We start from the raw sequence: 26,400 nt of genomic DNA on the forward strand, positions 1-26,400 counted from the left end.
GACCGATTTTGCAAACCCAAACCTCTGGTGTTTGATGGCTATGTTACGGAAAATTGTGGTGTATTTGAACAAGAATGTATTATTTTCATAGTAGCTGCACATTCTAATAAAGATTCATGCACCTGAGCATTTATACTTCTCAATTTAGCTGGCTCAGAAGCCACTGAGAGAGAACGTTCTTTTGTATATGTGCCTGCTGTGTATGTGGAAGAGGGTGAAGACCACCCTATTACCACTGAAGCAGAGATGTGAGGAGAACCAGACTTTTAAAACATAAATTCAGGGAACTGTGTAATCCTTAGACAAATATAATGATGGAAAGGCATAAATTTAAAACAAGGAATCAAAAGCATGGTGAAACTATTGAAGCATATGTTACTGATTTAAAAAACAAAGCAAAACGTGCAAATTTGTGGACTTGCGAGAAGATTTAATAAAAAACTGTCTTGTTTGTGGTATAAATAATGATACAGTGAGGAAAACTCTACTGCATGATAGTGAATTAACATTGAGCAAAGCTGTGGAGGTTTGCCAGATAAATGAGCTTACAGAAAAACATACGAATATGCTTGTTGTAACTGTTACTGCAAATGTTGATTGTCTGCAACAGAAATTTAAGACGACTAAGCCTCATAAGTGAAATCCGAAAAGTTTTACCTCATTAACTCCTATTGTTAATTGTTGTAATTATGGGGCAGGCATGAATCCAAACGGGAAGTGTTTAGCTTATGGTCAGCAGTGCTACAAATTCAAAAAGTGGAAGCATTTCAAAAAGTTTCACAAATCAGCATAGTTAATAGTAAGATTAATCTGAAGCAAGTCGTAAATCAAATCAAGACTGTGACAAGCTCGAATGGCAGTGATGAATCTTTTTATGTTGATGGTGTTTCTGTGGTTGATGTAACAGTTAACACAGTAAATTCAAGCGTGTCAGCAGAGTGGAATATTTTGTACTGTGCAAATTAATGGGAAACCAGTAGAGCTCAAAGTGGATACCAGATCCAAATGCAATGTCATATCAGTAAAAGCGTATGAAAAAGTAAAAGCTGGAAAGTATTTTGACTCCACTAATTGTGCAAAGTTAGTTGCTTATGGTGGTGAACAAGTTCAGATAGATGGCACTGTAGTCCTTTCTTGCCATTTTGCAAGCAACAGCTATGACTTGCAGTTCTATGTAGTTCACAGAGATGTACAATCATTACTAGGCTACGAAGACAGCCTATGTATGTGTTTGATTTTTCTCAGTAAAGAAGTTCATCATTTAAATACAGATGAAAATGATAGTTTTTCACAACATATTTTCAAGGAGTATGCTGATCTCTTTACATACTTGGTAAGCTTCCTGTTAAATATTCCATGAAGCTGAATCATAAGTTAAATCCAGTAGTTCGACCAGTATGTGAGATTCCAGTAGCAATGCAGAGTAAAGTTAAAGCAGAATTAAGACAGAATGGTAAATTCTGTTGTTCTAACTCCAGTGTCAGAACCTACTGAATTGGTATCGTCTATGGTAGTAGCCCATAAGAAAGGCTCAGGTGATATTTAAATATGTATTGATTTTCGTGACTTAAATAAAGCTCTTAAACAGCCTGATCATCCAGTGCATACAGTAGAGGAGGTAGCAGCATTAATGCCAAATTCCACTGTTTTCTCAGTTCTAGATGTTAAGAACTCCTTTTGGCAAATTTCTTTGATTCACAAATCGTCTTTATTAATGACTTTCAGCACATCATTTGGGAGATACAGATTTTTGAGAATGCCATTTGAGATCAGTTCTGCTAGTGAAGCATTCCAACTTGCCATGGAACAAATATTTGGTGGATATCCTTGTGCCATTTTAGTTGATGACATTGTCATTGAAGGCAGTGGAGAAAAAGAACATAACAGAAAATTCAGGAAAGTTGTAGAATGTGCACGTCAGGTCAACCTCAAGCTAAATCCTTTGAAATATCAATTCAAATTGAAAGAAGTTGCCTATGTTGGTCACATGTTCACAAGTTCAGGCCTTCAACCTGATCCATTGAAGGTAACAGCAATCAATTAAATGTCAGTTCCAGAGAGTGTCACATCTTTACAGCTTTTCCTGGGTAAGATTAACTATTTGGAAAAGTTCATTACCAACCTTCGTGAACTTTCAACACCATTACGTGAGTTAACATGCAAAAATATAAAATGGTTTTGGTATAAGCAGCATCAAGAAGTATTTGATACTTTAAAACAGAGAATCTCCAGTCCGCCTACACTGAGATACTATGATGTTCCTAAACCAATGACTGTCATTTGTGATGCTTCGAATATGGTCTTGGCGCAGCATGTCTTCAGGAAGGTATTCCAGTTGCATATGTAATGTGGATATAAAAAGTTTACACACCCTTGTTAGAATGCCAGGTGTTTATGATATAAAAAAAATGAGACCACAATAAATCAGTTCAAAATGTTTCCCACCTTTAATGTGACCTATAACCTGTACAATTCAATTGAAAAACAAATCTGTTAGGGGAAAAAATATAAAAAAATAAAAAACGTACAATAATCTGGTTGCATAAGTGTGCACACCAATAAACTAATACTTTGTTGTGTGCACACCCTTAAACTAATACTTTGTTGAAGCACCTTTTGATTTCATTACAGCATTCAGTCTTCTTGGGTAGGAATCTATCAGCATGGCACATCTTGACTTGGCAATATTTGCCCTCTCTTCCTTCCAAAAGCGCTCCAAATCTGTCAGATTGTGAAGGCATCTCATGTGCACAGCCCTCTTCAGGTCACCCCACAGATTTTCTATTGGATTTAGGTCTGCGCTCTGGCTGGGCCATTCCAAAACTTTAATTTTCTTCTTGTGAAGCCATTCTTTTCTTGATCTGGATGTATGCTTGGGGTCATTGTCATGCTGAAAGATGAAATTCCTCTTCATCTTCAGCTTTCTAGCAGACGCCTGAAGGTTTTGGGCCAAAAGTAACTGGTATTTGAAACTGTTCATAATTCCCTCCACCTTGACTAAAGCCCCAGTTCCATCTGATGAAAAGCAACCCCAAAGCATGATATCACCACCACTATGCTTCACTATGGGGATAGTGTTCTTTTGGTGTTGCAAAGTGTTGTTTTTGCCCCAAACATACCTTTTGGAGTTGTGGCCAAAAAGTTTAACCTTGGTCTCATCAGACCATAACACATTTTCTGACATGCTTTTGAGACTTGATGTATTGTTTTGCAAATTTTAGCTGGGCCTGGATGTTTTTCTGTGTAAGGAAAGGCTTCTGTCTTGCAACCCTACCCCATAATCCAGACATGGAGAATGTGGGAGATTGTTGTCATATGTAGCACACAACCAGTACTTGCTAGAAATTCCTGCCGCTCCTTTAGTGTTGCTGTAGGTCTCATGGCAGCCTCCCTGACCAGTTTTTGTCTTGTATTTTCATCAGTTTTGGAGAGACATCCAGGTCTTTGCAGCGTCACTGTTGTCCCATATTTTCTCCACTTTTTGGTGACTGCCTTCACAGTCACTGTGTTCCATGGGATATCCAATGCTGTGGAAATTTGTTTGTACCCTTCTCTTGACTGATATCTTTCAACAATGAGATCCCTTTGATGCTTTGTAAGCTCACTGTGATCCATGGCTTTTGCTGTAGCAGGCAACTGAGTAAATGTCAGGAAAATATTACCAGGATAGCTGAATTTTATTTGGGGTTAATCAGAGTCTCTTTAATTGATGGCAGGTGTGTACCCAAGAAGACTGAATACTGTAATTAAATCAAAAGGTGCTTCAACAAAGTATTGGTTTAAGGGTGTGCACATACAGCAAAGTATTAGTTTAAGGGTGTGCACATTTGTGCTACCAGCGTATTGTGCATTTTTTATTTTTTATATTTTTCCCCTAATAGATTTGTTTTTCAATTGAATTGTACAGGTTATAGGTCACATTAAAGGTGGAAAAAGTTTTGAAATTATTTATTGTGGTGTCATTTTTTATATCTCAAAAAACTTGCATTTTAACAGGGGTGTGTAAACTTTTTATATCCACTGTATCTCATACTCTGACTCAAACAGAAATGTACAATGCACAAAGAGAGAAAGAGCTCACGGCTGCTTTACTGCTGTTGGTGTCTGTTTTTATTATTGTTTGCTTCTTGCAGTTGTGTTTGCATGTTCCAAATTCAATGACAATGTATACGGAAGACAAATTCAGATCAAAACAGATCATCAGGCATTGATTAAGATTTTGAACAAGCCAATACATGTCGCTCCAGCAAGATTGCAATGTTGTTGTGTTGAGTCTTTCGGCTTTTCCCGGTTAGGGGTCGACCACAGCGGAACTCCAGTCCGCTAATGATTGGCATTAGATTTTTACATGCAAGTTGCCGGCCCTGACGCACAACCTTCGATGAAGGTACGCCCATTCACGCATGTCTCCACACAGAAGACGCTCTAGCTGAGAATTGAACAGGACAACGTCTTACTGTGAGGTGACAACGCTACCGCGGCACCACCACCGCAGTAGCAAGATTGCAATGTATGATGTTAAAATTGCAAAAATACAATTTCAGTATTGTTTACAACAAATGTAAACGCATGTATCTTGCGGATGCTTTGTCTTGAGTACCTAGAAAGACGTCCGAGTAGGATGAAAATGAGACAGCAGATTTCATAGTTATGAAAGTTAAATGCATTTCATCATCACAGCTTAATGAGTTAAGAAACCATACTGCTAAAGACCCAGATGTTTTTCGTGCTTCACTGTTGCAGTCATTAGATTTGGGTTATCTGCTTGCAGGTAGCCCTCAGTCAGCCTGATTAACAAAGTCTTGGGTCCTGCGTCCAGTTCTTCCATAACGTCAGGTCGTCAGGGGTATAAAACATGCAGCCGACGCCATTACATCAGTCTTTCTTGCCATGCGGTGCCCGAAGCAGGAGCAGTTCGCAAGTGCCAGTCGGCCGACTCCTGAAATTTTCATTTTCGAGTTTCAGAACCGAAGTCTTCAACTAAAGCTAAGTACCCCATTGGGGAAACTTTTTCTTGCTCCTTACCGGTGTCAGTAAAAGTTAATTGCATTACTTGTGGAAAGCAAATACCTCATAAAGATTTTCATTCGTACTGTATTTCATGCCTAGGCCCTGACCACATTGTACCTTGCTGTCGGTTGTGTGCTTTATTTAATCAGCGCACTATCCATCATCGGTATATTTTCGCCTCTAAATATTTCGGTTCTCAGTTTAATTATCCAGAAATGTCATCAGTTAGCCATCCGACTACCGGGATTCCGAAGAAACACAAAGATAAAGACAGAGACAGGCCGCCAAGGTCCAAAACTGCCGCCGACGCTTCTCCTAAGCCAGTTGCCAGTTCGCCGGTACTCAGTGAGGCGCTTTTGCAGCCCCCACTACTTCTGATTCGCAGGCCTCTACTGAGTCCCATTCGGAGTCTGGTATGCCACGAGATGCTTCAACTATGGAACCCGCAAATGTCTCTACCTCGGATGGGTCCGGAGCCGCTATGCAAGCACCGTCTTCTGAGGGTGTATTCAGGCCTACGGACTTGCATATTAAACCAACGCCTACTTCTTTACTTAAGCCTAAATCTCAATCCATGCCTAAAAAATTATGCCCAGGCCACATGCTCAGGCCTCTATGCCTAAAAAACAAATGATAAGAATGGCTGAAGATCTAATAACTCTAATCAGGGGTAGCCAACCCCCCCCTTCTAAGAGGCCTAGGACTGAAGTTGATTATGAATCTTCTGATCAGGATTCTGTTTTTTTCTGATTCTTCTGATGATCTGGATTTGTCGTTATTTACTTATAAAGATTCTGATGCAGAGGACTCCATTCCCTTTGCTTCCCCTCCTGAGGATTTTTCTTTTGGGGAAACCTTACATACTCTAAGGGAGCATTTCCACTGGGAAAGCCAGGATTTTTCTGATTCAAAAAAGAGGCATAGGGATTTCCTTCTCCTACCTCAGCATAGGCCTTTAGCTATTCCTCCTGTACTAGATATTGTTGATGATGATTTTTCTGAATCTAGTTTGGCCCCTGATTCCCTGCCTCCTGCTCCCAGAAAACCTGACAGATACTACAGGGTCCCTGAGTCCCACAAGTTCCTTTTTAAAAATCCTATTGCAGATCCAGAGACTATTTCACAGGGGCCCAAGGACATTAAGGCTTCTACTGCTAAAAATCCTACCCCTCCTGATAGAGACTCCAGGATGATGGATAGATGGGGTAAGAAGGTTTACACTTCTGCAACCTTGGCCATTAGAGATTTAAACTGCCAGTTTCATATGTTAAAGTATCAGCAACATGCTATTGGACTGCTTAAACAGAAAATTATGTTGATTCCTGACTGTTTGGAAAATAAAGAATTACAGGATTTAATGCATTCTGCTGATCAAGTTGGGAAACATACTTTGCAATGTGGTTTTGATTCATTACAGGCATCTTGCAGTGCTGCTGTTACTGGGTCTGTGCTCAGAAGGCATGCTTGGCTTAAGGAACAATCTTTGCCTGATCATGTTAAAGCTAAATTGTTGGATGCTCCTTTAAATCAGGACCGCCTGTTTGGCAACAAGGCTGAGGAAGTTCTTAAAAAGATGGAAGATAAAGCTAAATTTATACAAACTGTTAAAGATGTTTTACAAGTTCTGCCAATGGCCCTCTAAGAATTGGTCCTTTCCAGCCCCTTCCAGGTCTTCTCAAGCCAAACCCAGACACAGCAAAAACCCCAGGTTTCAGTCCCAGGGGACAAACAGAACTAAGCAGTGGGGGCCTCCACTTCCAAATCTGGGAATAATAAGACTCCCCCCATGGTAAAATTTCCAAGCACTTATCAACTGACTGCCCCTTTGGGGGGAAAGATTGCTCTTCATGCAAAGAATTGGGAACTCATTATCCAGGACAAATGGGTTTTAAATATAGTGTCCCAGGGATACAGATTTCACTTCCACACATTGCCAACACCAAGCGGGTGGCCACACTTACCCCCAAATCAGTGGGCAGAGGCCCAAAAACAAGTACTTTCTCTGTTAAGCATGGGGGCTATTCAACTGGTACCAGAAGAGGAAAAGGGACAAGGTTTCTACTCAAGACTTTTCCTGGTACCCAGAAAAGACAATTCATGGCGTCCTATCCTGGACCTGTCTACTCTAAACACCTAGTAGGCGTTGGTTTAATATGCAAGGCAAAGATGCCTGGTTGGCAACACTAGATTTAAAATAAGCGTACCTGCACATCCCAATCAGGGAATCTTGCAGAAGATACCTATGCTTCAAAGCTGACTACACGCACTATCAGTTCTCTGCACTGCCCTTTGGCTTATCTACTGCGCCCAGGGTATTCACAAAGTGCCTAGCTCCAGTTATTGCATTTTGCAGGCAAAGAAATATTCAAATATACCCATACCTGGACGATTGTCTAATTCAGGCAGAAAGCCAGGACATACTTTTGAATCATCTGGCCTTTGTACAAAGGATTCTAACTTGTCTGGGGTACACCATAAATGAAAAGAAATCACACCTGGTACCCTGTCAACAAATTATATTCCTGGGAGCAAGCTTGAATACAACTTCCCAGATGGCTTACTTCATGCCAGAGAAGCAAATTCATTTGACAACCTACTTCAACAAGTGGCCACAAAAACCCTGCTATCTGCAAGACAAATACTGTAAACCTTGGAGTTCATGGCCTCCTGCATTCTTCTCATTCCATATGCAAGACTGCATATGAGGAAACTACAGTGGTATCTAAAAAAACTATGGTGTCAACATTCTCAAGACCTAGAAACAATGACTCCTATCATACCTTGCCTACGCCTAGAGTTCCTTTGGTGGGCAGAGGCCTGCCATCAAAACAAGGGACTACCTTTCACACCACCCCCTGCCGCCCAAACCCTAACAACAGGTGTGCATCAGACTATGCATGGGGGGCTCACCTGACAGGGAAGTGCATTCAGGGCAAATGGAACCCAAGTCAAATGCACCTGCATATCAATTAAAAAGAAATGTTAGCAGTACAGAATGCTCTGACAGCCTTCAAGGACCACATTCTTCCAGGACAACTAATGGTAAAGACGGACAACACCACTGTAATGTGGTACATAAACAAGCAGGGGGGTACACATTCTTACCCCCACTGCAGACTAGCCATGGCATTGTGGAACACAGCCTTGAGCTACCAAGTGCACCTACAAGCTCAATTCCTGCCAGGAAAATTAAATACACTGGCAGACGGACTAAGCAGAAACCTCATGCACCCACACGAGTGGAAACTAGAATCAAGGATTTTCAACATGTTGACAAGCAAATGGGGGAGCCCAGATATAGACCTGTTTGCCTCTCCCCAGAACTACCAATTGGACAAATTTTGCAGAAGGACTCCCCACAAACAAGCCTGGAAAGTGGATGTTCTGTCCTTCAGCTGGAAAAACCTATCAGTCTGTGCCTTCCCCCCTCTGCCTCTGCTCTCCAAAGTACTGCTAAAAATCAAACAGGACAAACCAAGGATGATTTTGATTGCTCCAGACTGGCCGCGCCAACACTGGTACCCCCTCCTGCGCAGTGTGTCATGGTTATCTCCATGGCACCTGCCTCAGACTCCTTCCCTGCTGTCTCAGCAGGAGAACCAGATTCTGCACCCTCAGTTTCTAACACTAAACCTTGCAGCCTGGCTAATTACTTAATCTCTCCTTTACCATCCCTCAGCAAACCTGGGATGAATATCATTTTAGAGGCAAGGAGGCCTAGTATTAGAAAATCTTATGCTGAAAAATGGAAAAGATTCTGTGCCTGGAACCAATCTCAAGGGATGAGCACAGCAGTGTCCAATTTACCTCAGATTTTACAATACTTAACTGAGATCCTTCACAAGGGCCTGTCTTTTTCCTCCATTAAAATCCACACCTCAGCCATTTCAGCTCTTTATAACACAGAACCTCCCCTTTTCTCTCATCCAATACTCAAGCAGTTCCTCGGGGGGGGGGGGGGGCAAAAATTTGAGACCACCCAGGAGAGCTCCAACCCCAGCCTGGGACCTTAACTTTGTCTTGGAGAAACTCACTCTACCTCCTTTTGAGCCAGCTGCTACTGCAGACTTAAAATTTCTTTCTTGGAAAACAGCTTTCCTTTTAGCAATCACTTCATCTAGAAGGGTATCTGAATTACAGGCCTTTATGGCAGTGGAGCCTTTCATCATCTTTCATGTGGACAGGGTGTCCCTCAGAACCAATCCATACTTCATGCCCAAGGTGGTATCCAGTGTAGCTCGTAATCAGTCCATTCATTTGCCAACCTTCTTTCCCAATCCACAGAATAAAGGGGAACGGATACTGCTTTCCTTAGATGTGCACAGAAAACTTAGATTCTACTTGGACAGGACTAAACCTCAAAGGAAATCTGAACAACTGCTGGTGGCATTTGCTGCAGGGGCAGAGGGGAAGGCTATTTCAAAGCAAACTATTTCTAAATGGATAAGCCATTGCATTCATTTCTGCTATGAGCACCATGAAAAACCGATCCCCCAGGGGATCAGACATCACTCCACCAGGGCTGCATCTACCTCCACAGCCTTTCTCAGAGGCGTCCCTACCAGGACATCCTAGAAGCTGCTACCTGGAGTTCTGTACATACTTTTACCAAGCATTATCATTTACCAATTTTCTATAAATCTAGAGCTGGCTTTGCCACTGCAGTCTTGCAGGGCCTTATAGCTGGCCCTAATGCTATCTAAATTCCTCCTCCCAGCCATAGCTTTGGGAATCTACCCAAATGTAATGACTGCAGCAGTGAAACACGAAGAACATAGTACAGTTGTTTACCCTTACCATAAATGTAGATGTTCAAGTGTATTCACTGTTGCAGTCCTGGTTACCCTCCCTCCCTCCAGCCCCCTAACTTCTTTTGGCTATACCTCTACTTTCCTTTACTATGCTTAAAAGCCTTTTTGGTGTATTTGCTTTTTTGTTGGAGGTATATCTTTGTACTTTTTTATTTAATTGCTTCCCATTAGGGGGGCACCTGACATCTGGGGAAAGAAAAACTGATGTAATGGCGTCGGCTGCATGTTTTATACCCCTGACGACCTGATGTCATGGAAAAAGGGACAGCAACCGACGCAGGACCCAAGACTTTGTTAATCAGGCCGACTGAGGGCTACCTGCAAGCAGATAACCCAAATGTAATGACTACAACAGTGAATACACTCGAACATCTACATTTATGGTAAGTGTACACAACTGTACTATTCTCAAAGACTGTGTAACATTATTAATCATGGATGGCCAACACGTCAGGCCAGTTTGCCATTTGAAATTCAATAGTATTTCCCATAGAGAAATTAAATTATTGTGGAAGATGGTATTATTATGAAAGATCCAAAAGTGGTAGTTCCTAAATCATTCCAAAAGGAATACATAACAATCCTGCAAAGAGGTCACCCGGGTACTGAATCAACTAAGAATAGGGCAAGAGGTATTGTGTTTTGCCCTCAATGTCCAAATATATTGAAAGAAAGACATTGTTCTTTTCAGTCTGCACCAGCAGTAAACCTCATCAGCAGAAAGAACCTCTTACCTGCACCCAATCCCTGATTTACCATGGCCCACAGTTGCTGTAGACATTTTTGAATTGAGTGGTCAACACTATCTGGAACTAGTTGGCTCATACTGTGATTGGTTCAAAGTTAGCTTACTTGTAAGTTGTCTTCTGTTGCAGTGATTACGAAATTAAAGAGACATTTCTGAGTTCATGGGTAAATTCATATCAGGTAAAGGTGCACAATTTACTAGTCAACGCTTTAAAGAATTTGCTAGATCTTGGGATTTCATTCATGTAACCAGTAGTCCAGAATATCCACAAGCTAATGGCTTAGCTGAACATGTAGTTCATAACGCTAAGAATTTAATGGAAAAGTACAAATGGAAAGGAACCAATGTATTTCTTAATTTACTGAATCTTCTAAACATTCCTTGTGACCAGATGTTTAATTCATCTCCTCAAAGACTGATGTCAAGACAAACATGAAGAACTCTTCCAATTGACAAATGGCTATTAATGCTAATCAAAAAGAGCAATGAGGTGGTCAAAGCTCAACTGTCGAAAAAAAAAAGTTATTCGCAAAAGGTATACTGTGACAAACCAGCAAACCTCTTTGACTGTTATTGCAAGGTGAAGTTGTCCGAATGCAAACTTCAAAAGGTCATGATCACATGGAAATTTTAAAAGACATTTGTGTTGAACCAAGGTCTTACATAATTCAATCCAAAGGTGCAGACTACAGCAGAAATCGCGGACACATTTTGCCTGTCCCAGAGCCGAAGCCACAACAGACTGTATGTACTAGTGATTCCAGTTCCTTGACTAAATCACTAACTGATCAAGTTCCAGAAACTGGACAGCCTTGTTTGTATAATTCTGATATATCAAATGATGTTTATGTGTCAAATAAATCTCTTGAGATAGATTGTATTTCTAATAATACTCAAAATATATGTGTGACAAGAGCAGGAATAGTCTGCAAACCAAATTCTAGATATGTACCATAAATTGCATTTGAAGTCAGATAGAATTGTTTATGCAATGTCTAATTCTTGAAAGTGTCTCAGAAAGTACCAGTGCAGATTTGTGCATATATTTTCAATGGGCACAAAGTAAAGATGGAGGATGTAGAACAGTGAGCTATGCTATGCTTTCAGTACTTTATCAGTCACTGTAGTTTAAGGAACTTTCCAGATTGGGGGCTGTATTAAGCTAACTATACTGAGCACGTGTAACAAGTACGATGTAGAATGTGCATGCAGAAGTAGCTATGTCGGGTGTACAATGAACTGTTAAATTCCCATCATGCCTTCACTCGTCATTCATCACCACTATAATGGTTAAGTAAACAAGATTGAAGTACAAAACTGGGTAGATGGGCAATCTCCCAATAGCCCTTTAAGTTTACAGGTAAACACAGATCTGGTTGGATCCATCATAATGCAAATGACCTGTCTGGAACATTTGGGCTATATATTGGAAATTAAACCAATGGCCTCAGGCTGTGAAGGTCAGTATAACATAGTATTTGTGGGTCTTGTCAAAATGGTATCTACATGCTGTATATAATAATAAATAAAGGCTGTTGCTTAAAGACAATGGTGTAGTCAGCTTAACTGCATGAGTATTTTAGCTAGTAAGTTCAGTCATTTAATGACACCTAATTTGTGATGTATAATAGAAGTGGTTCTAATATTCTAGAGTCTGTGAATTTGGCCTCTTTGAAGGGAGAATTGTGCGCCTGGAGTAAGGATTGTGGTAGGTGCAAGTGCAGTAAAAAGGGAGCATTTGTGGAATATTCCTGGAGAGACCTGGACATTGTTCTGAAAAGAGAATCCAGGAGAGACAGATTAGAAGATATTCTTGTCAGAAAGCACCTGCACTCTGTGGATATAATTCATATTTTTTGCTGAAGCAGAAGGGAATTACTGAACTTTTACCTGAGAGTGACTTATTCTTTTCTTCATGGAGACATTTGGAGTTTGCCGCAAGAGGTACTGAGAAACAGGCAAGCAGTCTAAATGCCTTTAGTTCCATTTCATGTCTGACCGTGTTGTGCAAAAAGTAGTGCAGTGACTTCAATTAACTGTTGGAAAAATTCTACTACTGTCTCTTAAGTTTTGGTTCTACAATCAAATTATATATTTTATGGAACTTTGGACTTCAGGGCATGTAATAGACCATGGTAGTATGTTCAGGACGACCCCAATAAGTGCACTATTTCCTCAAAATATATAGATTTATTGTGGACACACAATGAAACAAAGAACAAGGTACAAGTGGAAAAAAGTAAGTGCTTTCACTCACTATGTGAGCTTCATCAGAACACTGTTGGTGGTGGAGAATATGGCATTTTGTCACAGCTTATTCCAGCAGTCCTGACTACTTAAGAGAACATTCATGCAGTGATGAACAGTGCCAGCACAATATTGTTAGTTTTATTGTGTGGAGTTAACCTGCATCAGGTTTACTTGAGTAAAGAACATCTAAGCAAGAATCACTTTACTAGAACTTGTGTCTGGCAGTTGGTGCAGAAGGTTAAGGCTATGAGCTGTAGTTCCTGTACAGGGTTTGACTCCCTCACTTCTCATTTGCCTACTGTCTGTCATTCAGTAAGTCACTTAAATGAATTATGAACTAGTAGAGATCAGGTCACTAGAGCTGACAGTACCGATTCCATTGACAAAGCAATACAATGCCAAATTCAGTTTCTCCACTAAAGAAACTGACCATGGGGAATAACATTGAGAGATGTCTAGTGGCAGTGATATAGAGATGACAAGGCAAATAATTCTTTACTAGCTTACCAAGGAGTCACTGTAAGATTTTACAGGTATAGACAAGATTGACTAGAAGGACTATGACTAAGTTTAAACCATTGTTAGCCTGAGCTAGTATCACTTTTGAAACACTGGCTCTGGTTCCATAGGTGTACAATGTCTCCTAATAAAACGGTAAGGTCTCACCTATCTGAGTTGAAAGTAAAATGATAGAGATGCTAGATATCGATTTATTTAAATGTGTTTTGCATACTACTTTATAAAAGTAGGTGCTTTAGCATGACCCTAAGGAAGCTGAAAAGTCTGTAGTACAAGTAGAAGAATAGTTAAGTAATGAAGCAGTCTTCAAACCTGAGCAGTCTAGAACTGGAGTAAAACAAGCTTACAGTTCTGATTATAATCAGAAGTTATCATCTGCAGACATACTTTGTTCTGAATGAGTGAAAAGGGTAATCTGGCTTTGTGGTGTACATGAATAGAGTTCTGACTGCAACCCAGGTGACCTGGGTTCAGTTAATGACCCTGGCACTAGAAGAAACCGGCAGAAGGAGGAGAAGAGTGTGGCCTGCTCATCTCAGCCAGCAGGAGGGAGAGGATTGTGTGTACTTCTGGATGCGCTGGTAGTGCTAGTTTCCTAGTGAAGGCTGGGCAGATCACTGTTTTCTCAAGAGGAGGGACAAGGCTGCTTGCAGGGAATGTCCTTTACACAAATGACGGGACATCTTCCTTAGGCAGACCATTGTCTCATTGGGTGCATGCTGGTAGGAACAGGAACAAATAGGAAAACCATCAAACCAACCATGCTGACTATCTGAATGATGGCCCTTTCCAGTGGAACTTTGATGGTAAACAAAAGGGCCAATTGGCCAGGAGGGGACTAACAATTAACACACAATGGGAAGCAAAGAGTGCAAAATGTGGAAAAAAAAGGCCTCATAGCTCGATTTTGTTCTACTAATGGTAATAATTTTACACTTATGAAAAATGCAGGCAAAGTCTGTTACTGATAAACATATGTCTGCAAGATAATAGAGTCATATTTTTGTTACTGTGACACAGCCAAGTTAATTAAACGCAATGTCTTAATTGATGTTAGAGAAGTTTAGGGATCACTAGATTCAGGCAGTATGGCCATGTTTACAAAATCACAGTAGATCTGTAAAAAGAAAACTCTCTTACAGAAACAGTAGATACAGTCTATATACTAATGGAGATAGGAAACAACATCCCATTACATAACTGAAAATACAGATTTTGTTTGGGAAGATATCTTGTTTTATTACTGTAGTTTCCAGGGAAATGATCTGTCTCACTTTAAGGGCTTATGGAGAAAATGCAAAGAATGTGTTCCTTTAGATGTACCACTTTATCATTGTCAGAAGGGGAACAGCAACCGCATAAGCCCACAGATGCAACTTTGTCTAAACAGGAAAATAGAGGAGAGCACTTCCAGATGCATTCATAAGAGTATATAAGTCCAAAAGATCAAGGACTATTGTTAGAAAGCTCCCAAATGTACTAAAATTTGATTAAGACTGGGACTTCCAAGATGGCTGCACATTGAGTAACAACTTAATTCTAGCTCTCCCAGTGTGAAAACAGAAACTCAGCAGAGAAGCCCAGTAGACCTTTGTGATTCTGGATAAATTTCAGTACCTGACAAGTAAGTGCACTGCCTGGATGCCAGGAAAAAAGAAATACAGAGGAACTGAAAGAAAATCAGCTACAAAAGGTGGGAAAAAACACTGATTTGGAAAAGTTCTTCAGCTGTTCAGCAAAAAGCAGTTTAAGCTTCAGACATCACTTCCAGTAACCTAGAAAAAAAGTATAAGACAACTGCACACAGACCTGGTTAAAATAAACAAAACACTGATGAAGTATATCAACTCAAACAACAAATGGCTGGAAAAAAATGAAGCAGCTTTAAAAAGATATTCAGATAAGGTAATTAAACTGCAAAAAATCAGAGGTCAAAATGAAGAAAAAGTTGACTGAATATGAGACTGCTCAAGAAGACATGTTTCAAAAAATAATAGAATTAGAGGACAGAGCATGTAGGGGAAAACATGATATTTTCAGCTATACCAGAGAAGCTGTAGGAAAACACTGTATTCATTTTATGAAAGCACAAATAAGCAACTGGGCTGGTATTCCACAGCAGGAATTGTTAGTTGAAAAGGCATATTATGTGTATGCTCCAAACCCGGCTATGCGAAAGCAGTCTAGACCTTTAATAGTAAAGATGCAGTCCTACCAGCAGAAGGAGCTAATTCTGACAAAACTGTAGTACTAAAACTGTGAGACAGCAGTGTGTGGTGAATGGTTATTTGTTGTACACCAGACAGAAGAGAAGTAAATGTATTCCACTATTCAGGGTATGCCGAGAATCAGACATGAGATTCAAACTATTGTAGCCAGCTGTCTTCAAAATATTCTTCCCTGTAGGGAAAAAAATAATTTTTGATTAAGCACATGCTAAGCAGGAAATAAAAAAGTTCATCCAACAAAAAGTGTGCTGTGAAACAGGAGATTCTGTTTCCTGTTCTTCTGGTAGTAAAGATCACAAGAGACATTATGTCCATGAAACCTTTTTCAGTGTTTGAATGAAAAATGCTGGAGAGAAGGAAGGGAGTGCTAGAGTTGACTAGAAGAATCAAGAGTATGTTGGAAATGAAGCAGAGATAGAATTTGGGAGATGGAGATTGACAAATGTGGGATTACAAAACAATAATTTGTGAAATATGACAGAACAAGAAAATCTGGAAATACTGGACATTTTTGGACTTTGTTGGACTTGTAGTGGACTCTATAGCATATTCCCTACTTCGTATTATTAATGTTTAGAAAAATATTTAGGTGATTGGAAGAAGAGGGAGAAACTTAAGTGTAGGTAAAACAAAATTATTTCTTAATAGTGCTATTTTTATAGTACCTGATTTTCTTTGCATGCTATGAAATAAAGGTTTCTCAATTATTTTGAATTATAATAGAGATACTGTTGTAAACAGGTGCTGTTGTTTTTTTTTTTTCTTATTTTCTTTCTCCCTTATTTTCTCTTTCTCCTTGTTCATTTTCAAGAAATGTAGGCACTGCAGTGTTAAAAAACGAAGAAGATGAAAAGTATGGTTAAAAGAGCATGACAAAAGAAAAATTAACATGCTTTTTCTCATTCTTGCATGGAAGGGTGACTGGAGTGAGACCCCTTGTTTTGATATAGTAACAAGCTTTAAGAGAAAACAAGTAAATTAGCAAATAAATGTATGCTCGTAGCAGTTCTGTATCTGGTCCTTATGACTTCATGGAGACAAATTGATAAAGAGAAATTGGCTACAATCTGATAAAGAGAAATTAGCTAGAAAACAAAAGAGAAATTGTCTAGGAGATAATGTTCTCTGAAAGCATTCAGGTGTTTACCCAGCTGGGAGATCTATAAAGGTAAGACAAAACTAGACATCACTTAATAGAAGCACAGGCTGCACCAAGCATCTTAGCATGGATAACCTTTATTTTAGATTAACTCAACTCTATGAGTGTGGCTGTCAGTTTGGTACATTTATTCCTATTAGGAGGGTAAAACTTCAATATTTGAAGATGTACTTATTTTTGTGTGTTAATATTAAGTTAATAAGTTTTAGGGGGATATTGTGGATGTTTTGTTTTTTTGCTTGAGGGCATTCAATAAAACAAAAAGTTTTGTAAGATGCAACATAGGCTGAAATGGATATGACAAGAAACAAATGTATAAAAGTTTAACCTGCAAAACAGTGTATGCATGTAGTACAAAAGCTGGAACTAGACATTTAACAAAAAAGCTGTTTTAAATAAAAGGTCAGAATAATAACTTTTTAATACAGTGATGCTGTCTGTAATGTCTTTAAATGTCAATGGTCTCACAGATAAATGCAAAAAAAGAAAGACTAGAGAATTATGTTAAAAATGCAGGCGACACACTTGGAAAGAACTGAACATGTGAATTTGATAAAGAAAGGTTTTCAGGATGGTTATTTAGCGGAATACCTGGGACAAAGGAAAAGAGGAGTGCTTATATTAATTGCAAGAGGTGCTCCAATAGTGATAGGATAGGATAAAAAATAATAATGGTAGATTTGTAGTACTAAGGGGTTACTGGCAAGGGAGTAGGATAACACTGGCATTTATTTATATTCCACCTAAAACTGCTATAATGAACCTCAAAATTCTGGGAGAAATAATTAGCTTTCAGTAAGGAATATTACTTATAGGCAGGGACTGGAGTTTGATTTGTAGCAGTGAAGATGTGTCTGAGAGGCCCAGAGGAGAAAGTATAACAAAGGAGGGTAGACTTTTGAAGAATGTTATGAACATTTTTGGCATGGAAGATGTGAATTCAGTACTAGGAGTTCAGAGTGAATTTACATATTATTCCCCAAGATATAAAAACTGGGCTAGGCTACACAGAATTTACATTTCACAGGAACATGCGCATTTAATTGAAGATCTTGATACAGAACCCTATCAGATGATCAATTTTTCAGAAACTCGAAATTCATATGGTTGAGACCATATGATCGAGTTTTTGAAAACTCAAAGGTTTTTAATGGAGATAGCAGTACAGTGCAGATCAGGAAATGTACCCTTTTCCTCACTGCACTGCGATCTTGGAGTTGGTATATATAGTTTGCAGGGGGGGGCGCAGGAATGTAAAAAAGGTAGATTTTTGTGGGGTTTTTTTTGTTTTGTTTTTTTTTGTTGTTTTTTTTTTGATGTTCGAGTTTTCAGAAACTTGATCATATGGTCTCAACCATATGAATTTTGAGTTTCTGAAAACTCGATCATCTGATAGGGATCCCTTGATATGCACTCAATAACTATTTCAGATCATGCCCCATTAATAACTAAGATAAAAACACAGGGTAATGGACTGAAAATGAGACACTGGCATTTTCCCACCTATCTGTTGAAAAGAGAGGAATTTAATAAATGGGTAGTGGAAATTATTCAGCTGCTATTAGAGAAGATAGAATTTTTTTTCTGAAAATATAGCTAAGGTGTGGGATAAAATTAAAGTGGAGTTTACAACTAAGGTGGAAATCAAAGAAAGGGCGATATGGTTAATTTATTTATTTATTTATTTTATTTACATTTGTTTACCAGGAAATTCTGACTGGACGCAGGTCCTTTTTCAGCGGATGACCGTGGAGAAAAGCTTCACATCATGTACATGATAAATAGAGATACAAAGTTGCAGCAATAGTAAACAACATTACAGGATGTTGGCTTTAATACAATAACAAGATATTGATTATCAACAGTATATACAGTAAATGTTGCAAGTTAAGATAGTTTCTAGTTATCTGGTTACGATGTAACAAGAATTATTTAGAGAGACTGACAAATGTTAAAGTATTGCAGAATACAGAGAATCTCAAAGAACAAGAAGAGGAGCAACTGCAGAATGGTAAACAGAAAATAACAGATTACTTCGATAATATGCATGAGTTTAGAAAGATTGTGGTTAAGCAACTGTTTTTTGATAACTATAGAGCACAAAAATGTTTAGCACAATGACTAAGGAAGTACAAAGGGCTGTCTCCAAGCTTGGGAGTCTATAAAATGGAAGTAACAAGAGAGCCTGTAGAAGTATTAGAAATATTTTGGAAATTCTTTGAAAGTTTGTATAAAGCACAGAAATGTGGAAATCAAGAAAAGGTATAAATGGAAATGTTTATAGATGAATTAAATATGCCAAGGTTAGAGGTAGATGAGGCTAAGTTACTAACAGTTAGGACAGGAGTAGATGAGATAAAATGGTGATGGGTAACCAATCTACAAGAAAGTCCCCAGGACTAGGTGGTATTCCTGTAGAAGTTTGGAACCTAGGAGGGAAATAAAACTGATCTGGAAGGTTTTGTTTAACAGTATTTTAAGAGGAGGAGAAGTACCAACAACCTGGAAGAAAGTGGTGGTAGCTGTAATACCTAAATAAGGTAAAAATGTATAAGAGCCAGCTTCATACAGACTCGTTTCGGTACTAAAACAAGATTATAAAGTGTTTGTGTCTATAATGGCTAAAAGAATGGTAAAAGTGATGCCAAAACTGATAGATATTGATCCATGTGTTTTTTTGGAGTGGAGCCAAACATTTGACAACATTAAAAGAATATTGGTGATCCATAGGGATGCAGAATTTAAGACAATACCACTGTTGTTCGTGTGTCTTGATGCAGATAAAGCATTTGATAGAGTAAACTGAGACTTTATGAGCAGAGCAATGGAAGCACTTGCATTCCCTGATAAAATTATAAGGCAGATTAGGAGAATATATGAGGAATTGGAGGTGAAAATTAAAGTGGGTGGGGTGCTCGCTGATGATTTGTGCTTGAGCATAGGACCCAGGCAGGGGTGTCCTATTTCCCTTTGTTATTTGCATTATATTTAGAATCATTGGCAAAGAAAATAAGGGACTCAGAAATTCAAGGCTATAATTGGTATAGTAGCCAAGAAAAGGTGGCTCTATTTGCATATGATATAATTTTATACCTGGCAAAACCAGAAAAATGACATTAAAATTCTTTTCAGGATGCAAAATTAATGAAATTAAAACAAAGGCAATAGTGGTAAATTATGTAACCACACATGAATTGGTTCAGCAGTATCCATATTTATGGAGACATGATAAAATGACATATTTAGGAGTATGGATTAAAATTATTCCGGTGTGGCAGCTAAGGATATGTGGGAAGAGACTAAACAAAAGATAGTAAAAAAATGATAAAATGGAAGCTCTGTTATACGGATATGGATAGTAAGATACAAGCAATAAAAATGTTTTAATTCTTTAGTCTTATACACAGGTCAGGCATATTTTTATCAACCAGAGGAGAAGTTGTGGATAGCAATTAATAAAGAGCTGAAGGATTTTATCTAGGAGGAGAAGACGACAAGAGTCAAGTGGGATAAGCTGATTCTTCCAATAGAACAAGGCAGATTGGGATTACCTAATTTGAATGGAATGTTTCAGAGCAACACAGTTAAGGCTCCTATACATAGCACAAGCAGAAACCTATAATTTAAAGTAGAAAGAGATGATGATGAAGTGGGGGGGGGGGCAATAGGGATGACTGCAATTAGAGATACAGACAATAGGCAAGAGAAGTCTGGAATTTATTGGATAAAAACTGGCAAAGGAACCAATGTATTGGGAGCAAATAACTAAAGAGGAAAATGTACTAGAATGGGAAGATGCCAAGAATTTATTCCCTGTCAAGGATTGATATCAGAGTATAGGCAAAGAGAAAGAAATAGGGTGGTCCTAAATGAAAGACCAGCACTGGTAGAGTCTTTAGTAGATTCAAAACAGAAGCTCCCATTAAAAAAGGAATAATTATTAGAGCATGTAAAATATTGCATGATAACTGTAAGAATCAAAGGAGGTTAGAAAGGATTGGGAAGAGAGACTGGAAAAGCAATTCATGAAGAAACAATGGGTGGATATATGCATGTCTCCCAAATATGCAGCAAAATCTAGAAGATTTAGGATTTTTGCTTGGAAATGTTTATATAGATATTTTTATATCCCAAGTAGACTCCAGGGAATTTTTCCTCAGGTAGACAGCAAATGTTGCAGATGTGATGATAAAGAAAGAGGTAATTAGGAACATATTTTCTGGGAGTGTAATGAGTTGGCAGACTTAAAGATTCCATCCAGACTACTCTGTCAGAGATACTGAGTGAGCAAATTGGTGTATCTAAGGAAGGATTTTTTCTGAGCTGTGATACAGAATCGGAATTGCGTAGACATACTAAGGCCTTGCTGAGTCTAATTGTAGTGTTTGCCAAAAAAGCAATTACTAGAAAATGGAAATCCAAGTCTAAACCAACTGTGCTAGAAGTAGTAAATATAGTAACAGAGATAAAACAACTGAAATTTGGTTGTTTAAAAAAGGGTAGGAGCAAGTTATATAGGAGAAAATTGGAATTGTGGGAACAATACATACATGAGAGGAATGTGGTTTAAATGTAGGCAGGACTTGAATGAGCTATGTAATGTTTGACCAGCAGTGATTGAGTAGATTATAATTGATGATAATGTTTTCAACTAGAATTATGTCAATTGGCATTGTGATGTAAAATGCCTGCAGCTGGGATTATATCAATATGGTTTGTTTTCTTATGTGTAAATCTATGATTGTCTGTGTCATAAGTGATAATTTAATAAACATGTTTCTTGTTAAAAAAATTGGTAGTGAATTCTTTAGAAAAGGGTAGGAGTAAATTACATTAAAAAATGAAATTATGGGAACATTACATGCAGGAAAATGTTTTGGGGAAAGAATGAAGTTTAAGTGAAGGTAGAAATTGAACAAATTATGTAATGTTGCTTTGATTATGATATATAACAATATATGTAATGTATAATATTTGTAAATGTGAACTTGTTAATATGGTTTGATTGCTTTTTGTATAAATGTAAGTTTGCCTATAGCACAAGTGGCAATTGAATAAAGGTGTTAGAAAAAGGAGGAAGAGTCTGTGGGAAAGACTGCCTAATGGGAGCTAAAGCTCTCACCTTCAGTGAAAAATGTGTAAATATGTTTAACTTTAAAACATTCTGAAGAACGTCCTCAATTTTAAGGAACAAAAGCACTTAGCTAATTAGAATAATGAAGTCTTTTGGTCATATGAAGGTTTCCCACAGTGTTTCTTAGATTTTGAGATTTATACTGTGTCACACTTGTCCACGGTTATTAAACTAAAACAAAGTCATGCTCTTCTTGACCTATTCTGCCAAAACTGCAACTTATAGTCAATAATCAGAAATCAGCTAAAACAACTAACTTCTTCTTTTATATAGGAATCTTGGTTAATCAATATCTAATTCCAGTTCCACATATGTGATACAAAAACCAAGATCAAGCAATACCTTTTTGGAGCTAAAAAGGTTCACACTACATCTCTCTAGCAGGTAAAAGTGCATCTGGAAAATGCATTCTCCTAGCCATGCTAGAATGAGGCTTGCCTGTTATACCCACAGCCTCAAAGAAAAAAAAAAACATCTGCATTGCAAAATACTTGTTAGCAGATCTGCATATTCATAACATGAATAGTTTTTGTTCTGCAGTAACGCTGATGTATTGATGTTATTTTCAGTTGAAAAGTAAAACAAAATTATGATGTTTTCATGTACAGCAGCAATATGTGCAATCATGTGACCAGTAGCTGATTCTGGTTTTCAGTCTAAAAACCTTTTGGTGTCTAAGGTGTTGAAATTACCCACAGACCTTAGGTATTGTCATTTGAGACATTACACAAGCTTAACTTTGATTCCTTACCATCCTAATTTAAGTGGCCTATTAACATGAGCTGTACTGCATTTGACACATGTACTAGCACATTACCTGCAACATTGGTGTGCATATATGATGTCAGCAAACTATCACATGCAAGAACTGCAGTGTCAGTGGCATAACAGGTAGCACACTCACCTTTGATGCAGAATACTGTGGGTTGTTTTTCCCACACCATTCCGATGGATTGCTTAAACTGCTATGCAGTATAAGGTTGGTACTGCACTTGTGAGTGTGTTGTCCTGTGAATGAGATGTTAACCCAAAGTGCTATCTGCATTACTTGATGGTAGCTTAATTGGATGTAAAGATACCACATCACCTATTGAAATGAATAGGGGAAGGTCCTAGATGCCCAGGCTAAATTTACCCTAGTAGTATAAATGTCACCTCAGGTCTGTTTTGAAAGAAGGCCTACTGGGATTCAGTCAACAAATGATAAATAAAATAAACTTTAATGATTCTGTTTATTATACACTACTGGCAGTATAGTCCAGGCCTCCTATGTAATGTATATTGCTGCACTTTTTTTTTGCACCATAGTTTACCTTTCTGCCTGAGGGAATACTTGGCATATCTCTACTGATTTTTCTCTTGTAACGTGCAGTGTCTAGATTGAGTGACATGCTCATTTGGTGTTGCTGTTAGGCTGTTGTTAATAAAATATACTTTCTTGTTATCATCTTATGTAGTTTACACTGTATCTTTTACTTCAGCACAGTCTTAGAATGTTGATTTAATAATGATGTGAATTTAGTCCACTGCTGCTGCATGCTAGATGCTCTGCTTCTCACTAGGTTTTACTGATCTGTCCCCTCTACCACTACCATCAAATACATATCTGCCAACCATCAACCTTCTCCTGATGAAGCCCATTTGTTCCTGAATGTGAGAGTTGACAACAGGAGCCATTATCCAGGCAGTGATGGAGGTGTTTTTTTTTTGTTATGTAGGCCCCTAAACCCATCCCAGAGGTTAAGCACTTAAGAGTGTGCATGATGACAGTTACCTTATGAAATTAGTTTAGAAGATGCAAGCACATGTCCTTGGCCTGTCACTCTATATACCATGCATCTTTCTTCCACTGAGTACTGCTTTGGTATTGTTTTATGTCTAAACTTTGCCATGTTGGCCCTAAAATTGATCACTGTGTGACTGGTGTACTGACCTGGTTAATAGATGTTAAATAATGTGTAGACTTACATAACAAAGAAACACTCCTGAAACAACGCCTGCTACTGAATATTCGATTAAAACTGTAAACACTTAAAGTGTTAAGCAACTTTCACTCCATTGAAACATATTTTTTAATTTGATTCAAGGTCAAGTTATTGATGTTGATCACGGCATAATTTGTGAAAATGTTCCTATTGTGACCCCAAATGGAGACGTGGTTGTTTCCAGCCTCAAGTTCAAGGTAAGTATTATAGAAAGCTTTGTTACTTTTACAAAACTATGCATAGCAGGTTGTACTCATACTTAGTGTTGTTCTAATTTTTAATTTCTTAACACATATAGCAATTTTTAATGCTGCAGTGAGAATTAATCCCATTTCTGAATCCAGCACGTTTAAAGGTGTTGAGATTGGTGTTACTCCTGTGCCCTGTTCCAAAAATGTGCTGTCAATGCAAGGGACCACTTACAGTGAAAGCAGGTCTTTTGGAATCTGGTCTCTAGTGTAAGCCTGTTTGTAGTGTTATGTTACACATTACCTTGAGAATGAAGACAAATACAGTTTGTTCTCTCTTTCTTTCTTTGGTATTTATTAACTACAGTACACACTTGTGGGAGCCTCATGGAAAAGCACCAGGGAGACTCCCAGAACAAAGGAATGCACTAGCTTATATACTGTGAATATTGCTGACGGTACAAAAATATAAAATGAACCAATTAGATCGTTATACAAGACAATTAACCAATCAATGATTTACCCGGAAGCATAAAGCAGTTCACATCATTATATCTCTGGGCAGAGAAAGAAAATCAGATATACTTCTATATAAGGCACATTTCCTGCTTTCAAGCAGACTCTTGTTTTTCAGTAATTTTCCACTACTCACAGTTCATTCAAAGTTCATAGTACACAGTACATCTTAATACATGCAGACTGTCACGTACTCAATTCCTTCAAACACATGCTTTGGCTGTTCATATTCTACAATCCCCCATTTGATGCTGTGTAAGCATCACCACTTAACCTATCATACATTTGTCCCAAATCTAACATTACCATGCTACTGGTCTTTTCATCATTGGTAAACATTGTCATGTCATTGTCTACATTCATAGTTGCAGGCATATAAAACTTAGGCACCTTTTTCACAGTTTCTGAAGACATCAATTTCAAGATCAGTGCTTTGATTAAAAATATGACAAGAAAAGCAACAACTGCTAATACTGCAATTAATAAAATCAACTTCAGCAGTCCACCTCCCCAACCTGAGAACAGGTTGATTAACCATGCCCATGTTGAACTATTGGCCTCTTTGGCCTCAGAGAGTTCGGAAATTCTTTGAATCAGTTCAAGATGGCTTTCAATTTCGTGCTGATTGTCGAGAATAAACGTACAGCACTCCTCCTGGATTAAAGCACAAGTTCCCCCTTTCGCTGCTAGGGTGAAATCGAGAGCCATACGATTTTGGAGGACTACAGCTCTCATAGCAGTCAGTTCATCAGTCACTAGTTCTAAGACAGAAAATGTAGCATTGCTTAATATTTTAAGCAATTTGGATAGCTTTCTCAGTTCCCAAATTGATTTCACTGCTCCGCATGCTGGAATTATACCAGCCCATGATATGACGTCATCACTCAAGTCCATATGGGATAGTCCTTTAGTGCCAGCATGAGCTAAATCATGATGATAGATCCATGAAGCATCAACTTGACCTACTGGATTTGTAGGCTTCTTGACTTCTCGGACGTTCCGAATTTTTCCTTGAGGTAAAGCAAATACATGTCGGATGGCTGGAACTAAATAACCTAAGAAACAGCTACCAGACCAATTCCCTGATAACTACTTATATGCCTTTCTACCACAAATAAAATAGCAATCTCTGACAACCACAGTGATATTAATGGGGCTCAGATGGTCTCCTTTGACCATTAAACCTCGGAATATTTTCCTATAAACAATTTTTAATTATTGGGTAAAATTAGTTGTAGCATTCACATCTTCCAGAAATCCTTTCACAAATGAGAAATTGGATGAGCACTCTGTGTTGTCCGTTGTACAATTATAAATCACTGTGGTGTCACAGCTACTATACCCTACTGACACAGTTCCACGTTTGTGAAAGCACAAAGTGCCATTTTGTCATTTGAACAGTTGTAGGGCTACTCTCATTTTGTTAGTAAGGGTAATGTTCTTTGAATCATATAGTAAAGAAGTCCAGGTATCAGTTATATTGAGAGGGAATGTAGCTGTAGACAATCCCCATGGACAGAAGGGATTGCAGAACAGATCCAACAGTTGGAGACGTTGAAGGAGGTTGCATAAGCAATTTTGATAGCTTGATAAGTATTGAAAGGTGGGTGCCATGTAGCTCATTTGGCATGATGCGTCGTTGGAGCAGGAAATAAAAATGGCCACATTAAAAATAACAGTACAACAAGAATAATCACCAAAATAGCTGTCCAGTACTTTTGTGGAAATGGTAGTTGAGTTTGCATAGTATCAGGAGGTTGGGGTTTTCCAAACAGGTAGATGTTAGGCATCGTCAGGTGCTGGTACAGTATGGCTTCGAGTATGAGTAGCAATAGGTGGAGGGTCTGGTGTT

The 26,400-nt window shown here is 38.5% G+C and overlaps 1 protein-coding gene across 2 annotated transcripts in view; it reads left to right on the forward strand.

Annotated features, from left to right (window-relative positions):
• ABCD2 (ATP binding cassette subfamily D member 2) overlaps positions 1 to 26,400 on the forward strand; it is a 949,133-nt gene that overhangs the window by 593,648 nt on the left and 329,085 nt on the right. For both annotated transcript variants that reach the window (XM_044066760.1, XM_044066761.1), the window contains exon 5: positions 23,947 to 24,041. In XM_044066760.1, the coding sequence (XP_043922695.1) occupies positions 23,947 to 24,041 (95 nt within the window). The remainder of the gene's footprint in view (positions 1 to 23,946; positions 24,042 to 26,400) is intronic.

This window comes from Protopterus annectens, chromosome 3.part1, assembly GCF_019279795.1.
Source record: "Protopterus annectens isolate FY-2018-M chromosome 3.part1, PAN1.0, whole genome shotgun sequence".
NCBI classification, from domain to species: domain Eukaryota; kingdom Metazoa; phylum Chordata; order Ceratodontiformes; family Protopteridae; genus Protopterus; species Protopterus annectens.